This window comes from Chaetodon auriga, chromosome 17, assembly GCF_051107435.1.
Source record: "Chaetodon auriga isolate fChaAug3 chromosome 17, fChaAug3.hap1, whole genome shotgun sequence".
Taxonomy (NCBI): domain Eukaryota; kingdom Metazoa; phylum Chordata; class Actinopteri; order Chaetodontiformes; family Chaetodontidae; genus Chaetodon; species Chaetodon auriga.
The window spans coordinates 18775346-18789945 of record NC_135090.1 but is presented as its reverse complement, the minus strand read 5'-3'; the positions used below and the strand labels follow the sequence as shown (position 1 = coordinate 18789945).

General features: G+C 44.0%; 3 protein-coding genes across 3 annotated transcripts; 2 read left to right on the top strand and 1 right to left on the bottom strand.

Moving 5' to 3' along the window:
* Positions 1-3602: 3602 nt before the first annotated feature.
* On the top strand, positions 3603-5837 carry cldn35 (claudin 35). The gene has a single exon (XM_076755205.1). It carries the CDS (start codon positions 5148-5150, stop codon positions 5835-5837), a length of 690 nt encoding a protein of 229 aa, XP_076611320.1. The 5' UTR covers positions 3603-5147.
* A 682-nt stretch (positions 5838-6519) lies between these two features.
* Positions 6520-8003, bottom strand: airim (AFG2 interacting ribosome maturation factor). Its single transcript, XM_076755206.1, has 4 exons — positions 7544-8003; positions 7109-7288; positions 6911-7029; positions 6520-6653 (listed from the first exon to the last, which is right to left on the bottom strand). Exons 1-4 carry the CDS (start codon positions 7810-7812, stop codon positions 6613-6615), a joined length of 609 nt encoding a protein of 202 aa, XP_076611321.1. The 5' UTR covers positions 7813-8003; the 3' UTR covers positions 6520-6612.
* Positions 8004-8098: 95 nt separating this feature from the next.
* On the top strand, positions 8099-12336 carry cdca8 (cell division cycle associated 8). Its single transcript, XM_076755204.1, has 11 exons — positions 8099-8170; positions 8521-8613; positions 9370-9498; positions 9840-9880; positions 9989-10064; positions 10253-10320; positions 10447-10529; positions 10615-10713; positions 11126-11255; positions 11468-11554; positions 11675-12336. Exons 2-11 carry the CDS (start codon positions 8523-8525, stop codon positions 11708-11710), a joined length of 840 nt encoding a protein of 279 aa, XP_076611319.1. The 5' UTR covers positions 8099-8170; positions 8521-8522; the 3' UTR covers positions 11711-12336.
* The last annotated feature ends 2264 nt before the right edge of the window (positions 12337-14600 follow it).

The window sequence follows — 14600 nt, the reverse complement described above, 5'->3', positions numbered from 1 at the left end:
GGATCGTAATCAGAGTGAACCTGGATTAAGGGATTTGTTAAAAAGCGGTCTGCGATAGGCAATGAGTTGAATTTTTAGACTTTTTAAAAAATGGTTTCTATTACTCTGTGTGTATTTGAAGTATACCCATCTTAAAGTCTCTGCTATTTGACGGTGTTTGTTTCATATTTTTATGCATTTTTAACACTGGATTAAATGAATCGACAATAAGCATAAGCACTGCCCTTGGACCCCCTGTACAAACACTCTGCAAACTGTTAGCATGGGAGCCGCAGCGACGGCGGCACAGGTGGTGCCCCCTGGTGTTGCAGCTGGGTAAAGACGTGGGACGGGAGGGTCTGGAGACGCGGTCGACGTGCACGCCTCATCAGGGGGGGCAGCTCAGTGGAAGCCCTTTTGTAATAAACCACCCGTAAAGCAGCAGGTTTACTATGAATGAGTTTGAGCACCTGCCTGTTGAAGGCGTGGGCGTTGGCTTGGCGAGGAGCAGAGGCGGGACATGAGGAGGGGGTGGGTGGGGGGATTGGGAGGGGGTTGTCCAGGCATTGCATGCAATAAGTTTTACTCTTTGTTGAATGGGGGCAGATCAGTTTTTAAAACCGTGCACTAGTTTTACCAAGCCAAGTGGGCTGTGATTGATACTCATCTGGCATCTCTTGATATGGAATGATTTGATGTTTTATATCGTCACAATATTTGATCATTAAGCTCCAGTCCGATCAACGGTCCCTCCCTGTTTGTAACATGACATTGCAAAGCAATATTAACCCAGTTCTAGTTTTCAAACGTGGAAAAGCAAAGCTATAATTCTACTCATTGTGGTTGTTGGTCTACTCTCGCAATTGTGTCTGTACTTTTATTTTCTTATTTTTAGTTCATTTGATTTGCTTGTATCAATCAGTGGGAATGTGCATTTGGTGGAATAGTTATGTAGGCTTTAGACAATTTTCTTTAAAGTAACAAGATGTAGACTTTGCTCGCCTGCATGCCAGAGTATTGTCCTTTTAAAAAACAAAGAAAAAAAACAAACAAAAAAAAACCTTTTTGGAATCATATTTATTATGAGAAAGAAAAAATATAAACGCTTTTTTTTTCTTTTCTTCTTTTGGTAAATGTTTATGAAGTTAGTGGGACTGTTTTAGGCTAGCAATATTTGTTCGGTCTCTCTAAGACGCATTTTAAAGATTCCTACACAAATGTCAGTAATTTGGGAGGTACACTCTGTTTTCTGAGGCGAGGGGGGGGGCAGCTCTTTGCGTCGTGTCCAAATCCAAACGAGGTACTTTCTTCAAACGTGGACCCGTTAAAGACCTAACCCCTCTCGCCTTCGCCAGGTTACTGTAGCGAGCATCCATTTCGTCTCCTCGTTCCTGGTTTGTACCTGTGGCCACGCCTCTTGGTGGGGGCTCTCCTGTCTCCATGGCAACTCTGCTGACCCCTCACAAATGCACTTCCTCTTTGTGAAGGGGTCCCCATGGCACCAGCGGAGCAGGATTACCTCTTTTTAACCTTTTTAAACAAAAAAAAAGATCCATAATTCTTTCTGTGCCCCAATAGAAAGAGAGCATGAATTATTTTTAAATTCCTCTCACTTTGATATATTGTTATATCTTAACGGATTTGTAATTTGACATTGTGTATTGTGTATTTTAATTTAATTTTGTTTTTCCTTTTTGGTTTCTTTTTTGGGGGTTTGTTATAGCTCTGCTGTTTGTTTTGTTTTTTTTTCTTTTGTTTGTTTATTGTTTTTTGTTTTTTTTTTCTCCTGCTAGTGGTCTCTGAAGCTGTGTGATCGTCTAATAGCAATAAGAATCATAGAAGTGGAACCTTCCAGTACTATGAATGGAACGTTCCCATTCTGTGAATGAACGGAGCCCTTCCTAACCGGTTGTGAGAGGGCGGGGCATGTTGTAGCCCCGCCCCCAGCAGAGGGCCGTCCACTCGCTGTTATTGCTATTATGTCACATGTTCAAATCCTTTTTTTTTTCTTTTTCTTTTTTTTTTTTTTAGCCTGCAGGGAATTCTTGTGTTAATGTGCAAAGTAATAAATTGGTATTTTATGCCTCTAACATAGCTGGTGTCTCATTATTGATGACAGATGGTGTTTGTTATTGAAAAGGGGCTCTTTATATCCTAAATGACCAATCAACACCAAGGCCTCCATGTGTATTTGTTTTGTCACTAGATGGCATTCTTTACCAAGGTAATGGATCACATGATCACTGAGGACAGTAAAACATTAATGAGCCGTCCGTTTCCTCACCTTAAGAACAACTTACTTTACACATCTGTGCTCTGACCATGTTAATGCAGTCAGACAGAACTTCCTTTTCAAATGAGCCCTGGTCAAGAAAAGCTAACAAACTCATAAACTATCTTTCCACTGAGGCAGCATGTGGGCTTTCCTCCAGTCCTCTGCAGTAACATTAAGAGTTTAGTCATATTCTGTAGCTCAGGGCCTTACTGAGACATGTCAATGAAAATACAGCAGCCTGAACTGTAAACTCTGGAAATACGTTGTGCCATTCAACAACATGAGCAAGTTCTGCAAAGGATTCCTCTCTGTGCCCTGATATTACAGCTTTTCACAGCCGTTTCCTGAAACTAAGCTGCAGCTCATTTTCTCTGAACACAAAACTAAAGATTTTCCCGTGTTGTTAAAACTCCACAAATCTGGTGCAAAATCACTCAAATCCATTAGAGAGTATTTTGTCTCACATTTGTCCATAACTGAGTGTCACTAAATGTTTAATATTCATATTAGCTTTAGCCATCAGGTCTTTAGAAAAACATTTCGATGATTTCCACTTTCCCTGGTGTCTCTGGACACAGAGCTGCTGTGTCGGCTCCCTCCCGTCCCGGCGCCTCAGGTAAAAGAGGTCATGGAGTCAGCTGATGTGACCTCACCGGTACAAGGGAATTCAGTGATGTTGAATTTTTGTGTAATTTCAGTATTTTTGCATGTAAAATGCCATTAAACTCTGAACCTTTTCTCCTCATGGACTCAATACAAGGCTGCCTGGCTTTAACTGTGGTGTCACTTCAGTCCTGTGTTGGACTGCTTTCAGCAGTCACCTCCATCTGTGTCGCACTGGACCGCCATCATTGGTATGTGTCGCCTTCCTCTGCCTCCCTTTGTGTTTCATCCCCTCTCCTGTCCTGTTTCCTGTGTCCTGGCCGGTTGTCATGACCACCGTTACCAAGGAGAGCGGAGGCTACAGAAGAAAGGAAACCCGAACCGCAGATCTTGACGCCACGATATTTAATTCATCGGCACAATGGCACACCAAGGTTCAGTGTAATGCAGATGGAGCGAGAGCGCTCTTGGGTAGCAGGGACATTTCTGAATATGAAGACAAAGAGGTGCTGTCACATCCCTCTGTTACTCTGTTTATTTTGTAAACTTCTCCAGCTGTTTATTTAACAATACACTGATAATGAGCAGAATAAATCCCCAGAGCTGACCTGCCACTTTCAGCTACAATTTAAAATGGCATGAAACTATAAAATATAGCAAAAAATAATAAGAAGGGTTTTGTCACTTCCTTTGTCCGGAGGACTCCGGTTGCTAACGCACGTGACCTTTTTTTTTTTTTAAAACTTCTGACCTGTGTGCTTCTCCTGTGGATTTTCAGCATTTTAACCAGAATTGTTGTCGCAGAAAAACCAACCCAATGGCCTCTTTTGTGAGGCTGCTTCTCTCTTTCACTGCAGACAAAAAGGGCGAGTTTGTGTGAAAGCTCCTTTAAAACGCGCGTTTGTGCTGTATGAAGCAGCACAAAGTGTGTAATCCTCATCGTAGAGGGCCCCTCCATGTTGTCTTTGTGTTAACTGATCCACCTACGGACAGCTCTCCATCCTCGTCCATGCCTCCCTCCCTCCTTTTGTTGTCTCACCCTCTTTTGCCCTCTCCCTCCCTCCCTTTCACTGGGGTGTTTTTTTTTTTACCTGGGGTTCAGTGTTGCTGTCGCAGGTTTGATAACAGCGGTGCTAAAGATGGGAAGGGGTGAACTGAAGCTGTATTTGCTCAGGAGTCTGACCACACGGCCTTGATTTGTTATTTATACCCTTATTGGAGCCACACTGACCCATTTGGGCTGCGTTGCTACTGAGGGAAGCGCCCGTGGGGAGGGTGAAGCAGCTGAAGTGGCCTCGTCAAGGCTTGGACCTCAGCGCCATTTATTGTCAACAAGGAGACACTCCAGCCGGCGGCAGCAGCAGTGTGTGATGAAGAGTCCTGTTGCCTGTTTTCCTCTGGAAACCTGTGCCCTTTTTTGAATTACAGCGAGATTTAAAAGCCTTTCAAAACCTGCTCAAATAAGTGACTGGAATAGCTTCTTTCGACGGGCTCATCGCTCATCTCTACAGGATGTTCGCTTCATTCATTCTGTGAGGACTAAACAGGATTTCTGTCGACAAAGAGGTAAAAAAAACGATGCTGATTTCAGTTCTGTGTAATCGAGCATCACTATTTCAACAATGCAGTGACAGGATACACTCACAGCAGCATTGGCCTTGAATCCAAGTATCAGGTTGTATCAGTCTGATCCATGTAAGGCTACACCAAACCAGGAGTGTGACACTGAAATACTCTGCAGCTCAACAATCGCCCCCCAGGGTTTGAACCAGAGCTGAAGCCAAGGAAGCACAAAAAAAACAAATTTGAATAAATGAAGCCTGGCTGAGATCCATTTCATCCACAGGGCCTGGACGCTGAAGCCTGATCGATCCTGCCTCTGCGGGCTGCCACAGGTGGCTGCACAGCTAACGGCTGCTCAATAATGCATTGACTCAAACTCAGGAATGAAAAGGAGGAGAAAGTGTGCGAGCCTCTGATCCTGTTGGAAAGGCCGACGACTATAGAGAGAAAGCGAGCGATCACTTGTGGATAACGCTGAAAACTGAGGGCACGTGGAAGTGAAAACAATGAGCAGATGTTGAAGAGGAAAAGAAAAAGAGAAGAAAATGGCTGTTGAAAAAGTGACATTGGGGCAAAGACCGTAGGAAGTTTGACCAAGCCGAACAGGAAGGGGGCAAGTAAACCAAAGGAGTAGACTTTAAAGAGCAAAAGAGTGATAACAAAGAAATAAGACCTCCCAAAGAGGGGGCTGCAGTAGACGAAGAGGAGCCACACAAAGGAGGTCATCATGGTGAACACTGGCATGCAGCTGATCAGCTTCACCTGCGCGGTGACTGGTTGGATCATGGCGATCGCCGTCACGGCCTTGCCTCAGTGGAAGGTCTCGGCCTTCATCGGCAGCAACATCCTGACCTCTGAGATCAAGTGGGAGGGCATCTGGATGAACTGCATCTACCAGACCACCGGCCACATGCAGTGTAAGACTTACGACTCCATGCTGGCCTTGCCTCCGGACATCCAGGCGGCCCGCGCCCTCATGTGTCTGGCCATCTTCATGGGCTGGCTCTCCTGCACCGTGTCCTGCTGTGGCATGAAGTGCACCACCTGCGCCGGGGATGACCGGCGGGCCAAGGCGGGCATCGCACTCTCAGGTGGGGTTCTCTTCATTCTGACCGGCCTGTGCGTGCTGATTCCCGTTTCCTGGACCGCTAACACCGTCATCCAGGATTTCTACAACCCCAACGTGCCCTTGATGCACAAACGAGAGCTGGGCCAGGCGATTTATCTGGGCTGGGCGGCTGCGGTTATTCTGATGATCAGCGGAGCCGTGTTGAGCAGCACCTGCCCCCTCATGGAGAGGAGCGGCAGGTACCGCAGGGGCTACATTGGCCGGAGCTTTGCGAATTCACCCGCCTCAGCACCAGATCCCCCAAAACCCATCACATCTAATAGCCTGCCTTTAAAGGAGTATGTATAGGAAGAGGAAGAAGGCACACCAGCAGCTGTAAAGCAAAGAGTGGATGCTGTTAAAAACTCTTAAACTTACCCCGTCTCAAGTTTTAGGTCTGTGAATTTTAAGCTATACACTGAAATCTATATATTTCTGAATATATTCAACGTATATTTTGCTGATTTTGTATATCTCTTTGTAATGTTAGACTTGTATTCAGTACTTAAAAGCATCTGTGTGTGTTTGAAATTTGACTTTTACTGCACTGTGATTTATAGTAGTGCCTGAAGAAAGCCCACTGCCTGTACTGTCAAATCAACAGCATTCACAGAAACGTATGACTGTGCTGACGGCTTTTATGATGGCCTGTAACGTGAAGATTGCAGTGATTTCTCAAGCAGTTATTCTCCAACAATGTCATTACCTCGAGTGTGAAATAAAACAAGTTTGTTAAAGTGTGCTTCACAAACGGTGTTTTGCAGCCGTCTTTATCCTTGTGTGCTCTCAAAATAACATTTGCTTTGGGCCGTTTTTGACCATCACAGACAACACTGTCATCAGTCAGCTCCTCTTCCTCTTGAATTTCCACATTAAGTCTGGTACGTCCACACACTTCCCATCCAAGCTCTTGTAGGTACATTCAAATGACAAAATCAAATTCCAGTCCTTTTCCAAACATCCACATTAAATGGGTCCATCTGAGGAACACGTGTATTTTCTCCATATCCCTTAACAATCCCATTCTTCTCTTCTCATTCATCGGAAAGGAGTCCACTTCACTTCACAGTCGCTTTTACTCTCTTCACTGGGACTCCATAAAGAAGGACACTTTGCAAAGCGTATCTGAAAGAATACAGAGAAGCAATCAGTTCACCTACAAACCTTTAGCACCAAATATTTATATATTATTATACTGGGCGTCTCGTTCACACACAAACAGTGTTTTAAGTCACTAAAACAGAGATTTTTAAAAGGGTCTTCTAATGAATAACTACAAATAAATAAATAAGTAGCTACTATTGTTTGTGTACTATTGTTTACATGTTGCAGGAGTTAACATGTATTATTTGAAGATAACATTACTATGAAGTTACTTTTACCTGTGATGCAGTCGTCTGCACCAGGAGACTCCATTGATTTCCATCTTTTGGGAGCAGACTCTAAAAGGGAGAGGTCGTCTGTTCTCAGTGTCTGCAGGAGAGTCCTCCTCCTCAGAAATCTGAACACACGAGCTCAGGAAAATAGACCCGGACACAACAGAAAGCAAACCCAACTCAGCACATGAACAGAAAGGATACTGTTGGCGGTAGTGACGCTCAGCATCCTGCAGCCACTCCAGCATGTCCGAGAGTGACGGGGTGGTGGCCGAGCGCTCGGTCACTGTGAGCAGATCCAGACTGTCTGTGTTCTGCTCATAGAGCTGGAAGACTGCACAGACCTGGTTACTCATGGAGTCTCTGACAGATTGTAGAGAAGACCTGAGGGAAGACAGGAGGGATGGGAGGAAGGAGTACGGCACTGAGGTATTATTTTAGCTGATGTGGTGCTCACATGGAGCATAATCCCAATCTAAGTAGCACAAAAAACTGACACATACTGCTTTGCCTGAGCTCTGTATGGCTGCTGTTTCAATGAACGCTTATCAACCAATCACATCAAGAAGATGCCAAGCAATAGACGTCACGTGTTACGTCTGTAATATTACCACAGTCTTCATTTAATAAGTTACCTACATCTTCTCATTGAGTTTGCCCAGCACTGTATCCGTGGCTTGTAAGAGCTTGAAACGCAGCCGTTCCTCCAGGTCTGGAAAGTCTCTGAGCGGTGTGCTGCACAGCTGGACGTTGGAAAGCGCTCTCGACTGCTCCGCCAAATTCCCGAGAGACACCATCAGTGGGCTGCACTCGGCCACCACACCATTCCATACTTTCTGGTTGTTTTCAAGACTCTGGAAGCTTTTCTTCAGTGCTTGATGGAGAGAAACTACTGCAGGTTTGGACATTTCACGCGCCGATTTTAGACATCAGTTAAAGACAACACCAAAGGCTCCTGTGAGCAATAAATTATGTTTATATTACTTTAGTCCGATGATTTCTGTAAGCCTTTAAAGTGTGGTAACATTAGCTGCTCAGGACATCACATTGCTACCATGTTGACTAAACCCACTTCCGCCCTCCTGACGTAAGAGCTGACGTTTGGCGTTACGATAGGCCGAGAAGCATTTTCTCTCGATGCAAAGCAAAGACACGTTCTAATTGGCTGACAGCGCGTGTGGCCCCTCCCCGCGCGGATTTTTGAAAACGGCTTTGTGAAGATAGGGAGCAGTCGAGTGTCCGAGGAAGGAAAACATAGCTAATCAGGTAATTAATTATTTGTTTGTAAAATTAATATCACCATAGTCAAAACATATTGTTCAGGGTTTTATTATTAAATGTTTGCGCCCGTCAACGAAGCTGAGAGTAAAGCCAGTCGACCAAGTTGAGCAAGCAAGTGATCATGCTAACTAGCAGAGCGAGTTACGTTAGCATTAACTGTTAGCTCGCTAACGTTAGCCAGCTCGATTGTCAGCCATCCGTATGTCGGCGGGTTTTTTCATTAAATCGTGTGTGCAGTTATATCCTGAACACACACACTGTAATCTAGTGACATTGCTGTCTTGTGTTGACACGCGGGGGCAAACTGACTTCTTCTCCGCTGCCTGTCCATGCAGACATGGCCCCCAGGAAGAGGACCACCAAACAACGGAAAAATAACCCCAAGACGGCCAAGCTGGAGGCTTTCCTGGAGGATTTCGACAGCGAAGGTAAACACTGTACCGTTATACTTTGCGTATGATTAGTCAGCACTGCAGTTTCCTCAGTATGCACGCCACTTTGTATTTCAGTGCCCTGTGAAATGTGCTGTGTAAATAGTTTGTTTTCATTTGACTTGAATGGAGATTCACATAGACCTCAGGCAGGCTTGCTGTTTGTTGCTGGGTATAACGTTTCCATCCTTTGGACCTTAGCAGTGCTATAACCCTAAACTATGCAGAATGGCCCTTCCAGAATGTGATATTATTTCAGATGTGGACAGATATTGGCATTTGACAGCAAACAGATAAGATCAATATTAAACTATGTCTTGTTATACAGCAGTGTATGTACCAACATTTCTTTTTTTAATCACTAATAATCACCTGAATTTAGTTATTAAAGCACTGTGACCAGGATGTGTACTGAGCCTGACACTGTGCAGGTGAAAAATAAGCAGCAGTGCTCTCTGGTTGACAAACTCTAATGGCCGTGCTGTCTCAATAACGCATGTTTGACCTGTCTGTACTCCAGTTTCTCATAACTTATTGCTCAATAGATCGTATATGCTGATATCGATGTTATCTAATAAGCTGAGATGAGGTAATAGCATCGGCCTGGCTGATTTATTGATCCTGCTATATGTTGTTGATTATTGCAAGGTGCATTTTAATGTTGTGGTTCATCAATTCAGAACCGATTTTTTACCATTAAACTGCTGGGTAGCAACAGCATCAACAACAACAGCACTTGTTATGTTTTCACAGTGAACACCAGACTTGTGCAGCTGAAAGAGAAGCTCAACCAGCTGCTGAAAGATGTTGACAACAGCTACAACATGGCACTAATTAAGCTCCCCAAGGCTGTGAGGCAAACAACCTGGATGGAACATTGCAGTGAGTCGACACAAACTGACTCACACATTTGAATCCCAGATCCTGATTCCACAAACAGTGTTTTAAGAAATATTGCAGTTTTGACACAGAGACTTTGGCATTTGGTGGTTTGGTTGGGCTCACAAATGGATAACATATCTGTTCATTTTTATTTATTTTTGATTAGAATGAGAAGAACATTTGTGCATTTTTTTGTCCTGAGTGAGTTTCATGACCCAAAATTAGGCACACTTGCCCTGATCACTGTAAAGCAGAAGCACCGGTGCTTGTGTAAAATGAGAAAAGGTTATGTTGTTTTAACCTTTATCGTTAAATGAAAAGCATGTATTCTCTCTCTGTAGAGCCCGAGAAACCAGCGTCTCCAGAGGTGGATAATTCAAAGGTGAGTTGAGGATCTTTCTCTCTCATATCATGATTCAGTGTGTCACCAGTTTCAGAATCTCTTTGGCTTAAACAGGAACACCCTGTTCTGTGTTAAACCTTCACGCAGAGAGAAGAGGAAGCTGCTATTGTTAACAGCGTTGTGGCTGAGGACCACGCAGTGCTTCTGAAGTCAGTCAAGAAAAGTATGTTAGAACATTTTTTTGTGTCTTCTATATGTATTCTGAAATGAAACATCTATCAACAAATTACTTTGTATGAGATGAACTGAACACATCCGAATTCTTTCTATCCAGTCAAGATTTTCGGGTTTGGAAAACTAACACGCTTTTGAAGTGGATTTGATCCTGTTCATTTTGTCTCCAACCCACAGCCTCAAAGAAGAAAGGTGGAGCCAAATCCAGTTCAGATGATGAAAACACCCCAGGCGTGACCAGAAAGGTGAGGCTGGGTTTTCATTCAAACGAGCACAAAACACTGCTGAGTGTTCAACAGCATCAGGAATAAAACCAATATTCTGATCATGAATATACAGAGTGGATGACTAACTGCTTATTTCTAATTTAGGGAAAAGCAACAAGAAAACCTCCAACGACATCAAAAAGGGCAAAGATGCTGTCAGTCAGCAAGCAGAACAGCTCCATCAGACGGTGAGACCTTTGCCTCTCTTTCTGTCTACTCCTTTCTCAAGTTCCTCAGCCTAATAACATCATACTAACATGTCTCTGAATTCAGGTCGACCAGGAAGCCGCTGGTCACTCCTGCCAGGAGTATGCTGGATTCTTCCTTGATGATAGGCGCCACCCCCCTTGTCACCCCGCGCTTCGACCCAAGGTCAGCCAGCATTACAGTTACAGCTGCACCGCACCAGATTTCATGTTAAAATACGTGAACTGTTCTCCCTGTTTCTGCAGCAAAGGATGTCTCACTGTCCGTAAGCACATATTATATTCTGCTTCCAGTGAAATTCTGGAGAGGGGTAGTCTGTGATGATTGGGTTTAAACTTCCCCGCTCAAATAAAGTAAATAAAGATCTGCATGTGGATGCAGCATCTTTGAATGAGGGTCACACATGATGGCCGTCAGAGGCTTGTTCTCGCAGCCAGCTCGCTAATTTGAGTTGCCGGTGCAATGAGGCAACGAGTGCTATTTCCTCTCAGGGATCTTGTGTTTTCTTTCTGAAATCGGAGACATTATCCACAGCGAGGCGTTCAGGATGCTCACCGTACATGCTCCATTTCCTCAGGCTTCCTAAGACCCCCGCTGTGAGAGTTCCCCGCCACAAAGAGAGGGTCTATAGCATTTCAGTCAACGGCTCTCCCATTGCAGCAGGGAATGAGGACATTGTCATCAACGTTCCCATCGGCAACGGAGAGGTGAGCGCACAGTTAGCTGGGCTCAGTGTTCTGGACCCTGCAGGACAGTATTTTATTGACATTAGAAATTGTTTTTACCGGGGGGATAGAAAGTGAGTAGGCCTGTGTTTGTTTTGCAATGTGTTTTTATCTATAAAAAGGCTTCTGATAGGACTTTGGATGACTGAGCAGGCTAATTTACCATGCTAATGTCTTGTAATATGTTGGTCCAGAGCATTCAGCTATTGGCCAGTCAGATGGACTCAGTGGACCTGTCACTCCTGGACGAAACTGCTCTGAAGAGCATTCGGCTGCTGCAGGTATATCGATCACTTCTGCAGGACAACATTTTCTGCAGCATCACTGTTGCGCTACAAGACTTGGTATATATTTGCAGAGCTTTTTATCCTCATCCTTGTTGTTTTTCTTCTTCCCGACAGAATCGCCTCACGACCCTCTGTGGAACATCAGAGTGACTCAACAGTCTGTCGATTTGTACATCGCTTTTAAGAAATTTTATCTGTATTTTAAAGCTTTTTAAAAGATGCAACATACACAGGTTCTTTGTCAGTCTTGTACTTGTTTTAGTTTTCTTTAAATCCAACACCTTCACTGGAGTCCATCGAGTCAACGAAAGCTGACAAACGTACAAATGTGGGTTAAATGTGTTATGTTGCCATTTACTGCTATTTTGCTCATTTCCTTTTGTAAGATAGTTGGGTTAACAGCCTTACTTACTTCACCTTTCATTTTTATGTGGGTATTTTCTGCTGCCTTTGTAGCATTAGGTTTAATCCTTGGGGGATTTGAGTGCTATTCCAGTCTTTTATTCCTGCTGACCGGTCAGACTTCTGAAGTCTGGATTTTACTCGTCTTACAAGCCTGTAAGACCCGTACGATTATTGGCAGATCTGAACTCGTGTTTAACTGTTCATTCTTTGTTTTGTAAGTGCACTCTAATCCCGCATTTTATTGTGTTTCGTCATCGTTGAATCAGCGGTCCGCCATGTTTCTTTAAATCAGCTTGCAGTATGAACCTTACTTCTTGTACATAGATCCCTCTTCTACTTGTCTGCAAAACTGATAAAGGATTTTTACCACAGCTCAGAATTTGTGTGACATAGTTTGTTTGGAATTAAAATGCTGTTGATCATAAGAGTGTGATGAGCAGCTTTATCACAAGAAATCACATATTGTAGCAGTGATTTAAAATGCTGTAATTATGTTTCAGTGCAGTGACTGGATAGGTTTTTTTCTTGTGGACCAACTTTCCAAGCTGTACCTTTGTGTGGGGACCAGTAGGTGGCAGCAGTTCACCATAGAGGCCTCTTACCTTTAGTAGTTAGAACTTTTGACTGTTCTGCTTCCTCTCTCTGGTTGAATCCTGTCCTTCTGTGTTAAAGCTGTTGCCAAACTTACCAAAGATCAAATTAAAACCAGCTTCAATGCTCGTCTCTTCTGACCATCAGGAAAAATAACTCACTGTACGAACACAGTACAAAATCACAGTTTTGGTATTTGAATACTTTGATCAAGATGAGTGGGTTTTATTGCATATCTATAGAGGAAAAAAATCAAATTCACTGCTTTGTTGTGCTGCACTGCCCTGCTGAGCTTTATCTAGTTAATGGTGAGAGGCAGGTTGAATTACTCTGCTGTAATGCTACCAGAGCTGTCCACTTTGCTTTGTGTGGTATTTTCCTCTATACGTTAACAAACTCTTGCTTTTGCTTATGTAAGAAGTTCCTCATGTCCTTTCATGACTTTGTTTACACAGAGGGACATTAGCAGGTCACGTGACGTGCTGTTGGCAGGAAGTGGCAGCCTGTCCCGCTGCTGGCACAGAAACCTGCACTCTGACCTTCGGGGACATCATAACGCTGCCAATTAGGAGCTTGTTAAGCTTCGTTAGGCCTGATGAGCTCGTTAGGGTTTCCACCTGGGATGGTGGACCGGGTTACACCGGGCCTCACCTTGGGCCCATACAGACATGCACAACTCTTTGCTTGTCCTGCTGGATTCTCATGCATCATATGCTACCAAGCCACAGCATGGGAACTCTGTGTCCCCAGCTCAAACCGTCCCGGTCCCTTCCATCTGTATCCATCTTAAGTGCTTTATCATCGGCTGCCTCTCACTGTGCAAACTGTGTTGCAGAGGTAAAAACCGAACTCTGCATCCCTACAAACGACAGATGTTGTGGTCAGCGGTGCGTGCAGTTCAGCTCCCTCGTTAGCTGAGCACCGAGCCCTCGCGCACCTGCTCAACATATCATAGAATTTTCCTCGTTTTGCCTCTGAATGGATTGGATCCTTTTTTTTTTATTCTCTAGGTGGGTGGAAAATTGCCATTTTGCACGGATGGCTTGGTTTTCAGTAAGCACGCAGGCAGTGGCGCAGTGACAGGTGCGGTATGGATGGGGCGGATTTTGAGGTCACAGAGCAACACTGCTACATAAATCATCCGCTGAGATGTTCAGGATGAGGGACTGGAACCTGAGATAGTGGGAGGAAGACACGGTGCAGAGAGGCTTCAACACTGAGCAAGCAGCTCTGTATTAGCATCCATTCTGTGCAGTCTTATGTTCACCTGGTTCACAACAGTTCAAAGAATTTGAGAGAATTAAAGCAGCACATTCATGCGAAATAAGTTCAGTAAAGCAGTCTATGAAAAGTTTTCAATTCACAATGGATTCAAATTGTTGCCTGTAATGAGAGAGGGGTTGCTACCAGTGATAAATCCATGGAGCTCCCCTCAGCTTTACAGAGTCGTTTGGTGTCTTTCAGCTCATCGTTTTGGTTCTCTCATCAAACCCATTTCCAGACGCAGCAGACAGCTGTTTTCAGAAAGCTCCAATACACAAATTATAGCTCCGATTTACAGATTATAGCTCTGATACACAGATGGGCAACACAACTGAATGCGAATGCTATCCCAGTGTGCGGTGCAGGTGAGATTGTTTCCTAATGCTGTAGCTTTCAAATTATCAACTATAAGCCTCCAAGTTATAAAAACAAGTCACTTTGACCGAACTGTAATTCCAGTTTGTGGGTATGAGGGTTTTCTGACAGCGATGGTCACCGGCAAAATAGCTGCAACGCGTTCAAATACAATCTAATAATACAAGTAATTTAGCTAATGAACTGTTCCAGCTATGTGCCATAACAAAAAGTAGCTAATTTGGGTCATTTATGTACTGTATAAGGATAATTATGTGTGAACAGTCCCATCTAAGCTACCTTTGCATTCCATGAACCTTTTCTTTCCCGTTCCCTTTGTTCCATTGTTCTACATTAAGCCCCTTCCCCCCACCAATCCTGTCTCTCAGCCTCTGACCAGCACCTAACCTCACCCTCTCACAGAATC